The following is a 1,496-nucleotide window of genomic DNA, read 5'->3' as shown; positions in this document are numbered from 1 at the left end:
TCTGAACATCATTATCTAATGATATTATGATATTATGATTCGCACGATAATCCATCAAAACTATTTAATAGTCACGTAGTTTTGATGGCAAAAACGATCAGTTGCTGGCAGAAATCGTTAATAACTTAGTAATGTGTTGGTTAAAGAAAACTTCAATAATAGCGATAAAGTTTAACCAAAGACGAGTAATAACAAGAAATTAATAATCATACTACTATAATCATACCCAAAAATAAATTTTAAAAGATTTATTGTTATATTATTGTTTATATTACTAAATTATATTGTTTATATTAACAAAGAAAATATAACTACACATAGAAATTAATAAATCATATTTGAAGTAACAGTTAATTTGTATATGCTGCAATCTATGAAATTAAAAAATTATTGAAAAATGTATGTTGAAGTTGGCCATATTTTCAACATAGCTAATTGTGATTAAAAGTGACATCAATAATTAAGTCTAACATGTGATAAATTCAATTAGTTACATTCCTATCATCCAGTTTTTAAGTAGACTAGTTCAAACTGGTCCTATTTTAAGAAATATAAAAGAAATACTTTGTTTATTATTTAGAATATATAGATTTTCACCAGCAACTTTTTTAAAAGATATTGAGTGAAGTGTAAATTAATATACAATAGTACTGTATATATTTTTTCTTAAAAAATGAATAAATGAAATGCAAGTAAAAAGGCACTATATCTGGGTATGGGAAACAATCAAGTATTTAGGCCTCCCTATTTTTTTCTTTAACAGTTCCAATGAATCACAGGTCTCTCACTAGAGAAGTTACGCCGCTGCGATTGAACAACCTCCATTCTATTACACATGTAAGATCTCACTTGTTTAATATTAAACACATGCACATTAAAAAGAAAATCATTATGAATTATAAACAGCCATATTTAAATCAGTTTCGGTGGTATTCAATAATATATTGGAAGCATAAAGTAATATTTAGTCATATATCACTTTATATAAATTAGGATGGAACCATTATTCTATAAATGAAGAAATCTTTTTTCATTATTAATCATACTTGACTAGTGGCAAAAATTATTAATTGGCAAGAGAATGTTTAATTGTTCCACGCACAGCACACCATACCATATTTTCAAAAATGATGAATATACTTCATCGTTATTTCACGTTATGTAAAAAGACCGGTGTTGCTTTATATTGACTGTCGAGGATGACATTCATCTAATATTCATTTCATTAAACAGGTGTTTCATGATCAGTCTCTTCGATTCTTCCCAATCTCCATGCATTTGGATCTCCTGCTGCTGTAACGTAATAAATACAAACATTTTTTTTTATTATTCCTATTTAGTATGAATTAAAGTCTTTAAAATTTTAATACATATTTTATATAAAGTGCATTTACATATAACTCTAATAAGATACATTTTAAGGATATAATTCCATAATGTAAAATATACAAACACAACTAAGCATATTAATAAAAATTTCAATAGTTATAATGAAA

At 25.8% G+C, this 1,496-nt stretch overlaps 1 protein-coding gene across 3 annotated transcripts in view; it reads right to left on the bottom strand.

Moving 5' to 3' along the window:
• Positions 1-1,179: 1,179 nt before the first annotated feature.
• The window catches only part of LOC108574604 (popeye domain-containing protein 3-like), a 12,458-nt gene continuing 12,141 nt past the window's right edge, over positions 1,180-1,496 (bottom strand). The window contains exon 8 of one of the 3 annotated variants that reach the window (XM_017937223.1): positions 1,180-1,293. In XM_017937223.1, coding sequence (XP_017792712.1) covers positions 1,226-1,293 — 68 coding nt within the window. In that variant the 3' untranslated portion in view covers positions 1,180-1,225. The remainder of the gene's footprint in view (positions 1,294-1,496) is intronic. The other 2 variants (XR_001891421.1, XR_001891420.1) reach the window with 2 other exon arrangements.

This window comes from Habropoda laboriosa, unplaced genomic scaffold (assembly GCF_001263275.1).
Source record: "Habropoda laboriosa isolate 0110345459 unplaced genomic scaffold, ASM126327v1 scaffold175, whole genome shotgun sequence".
In the NCBI taxonomy this organism is placed as follows: Eukaryota; Metazoa; Arthropoda; class Insecta; order Hymenoptera; family Apidae; genus Habropoda; species Habropoda laboriosa.
Note: the sequence above shows the minus strand (reverse complement) of the source record. Positions and strands in the feature narration are given on the sequence as shown.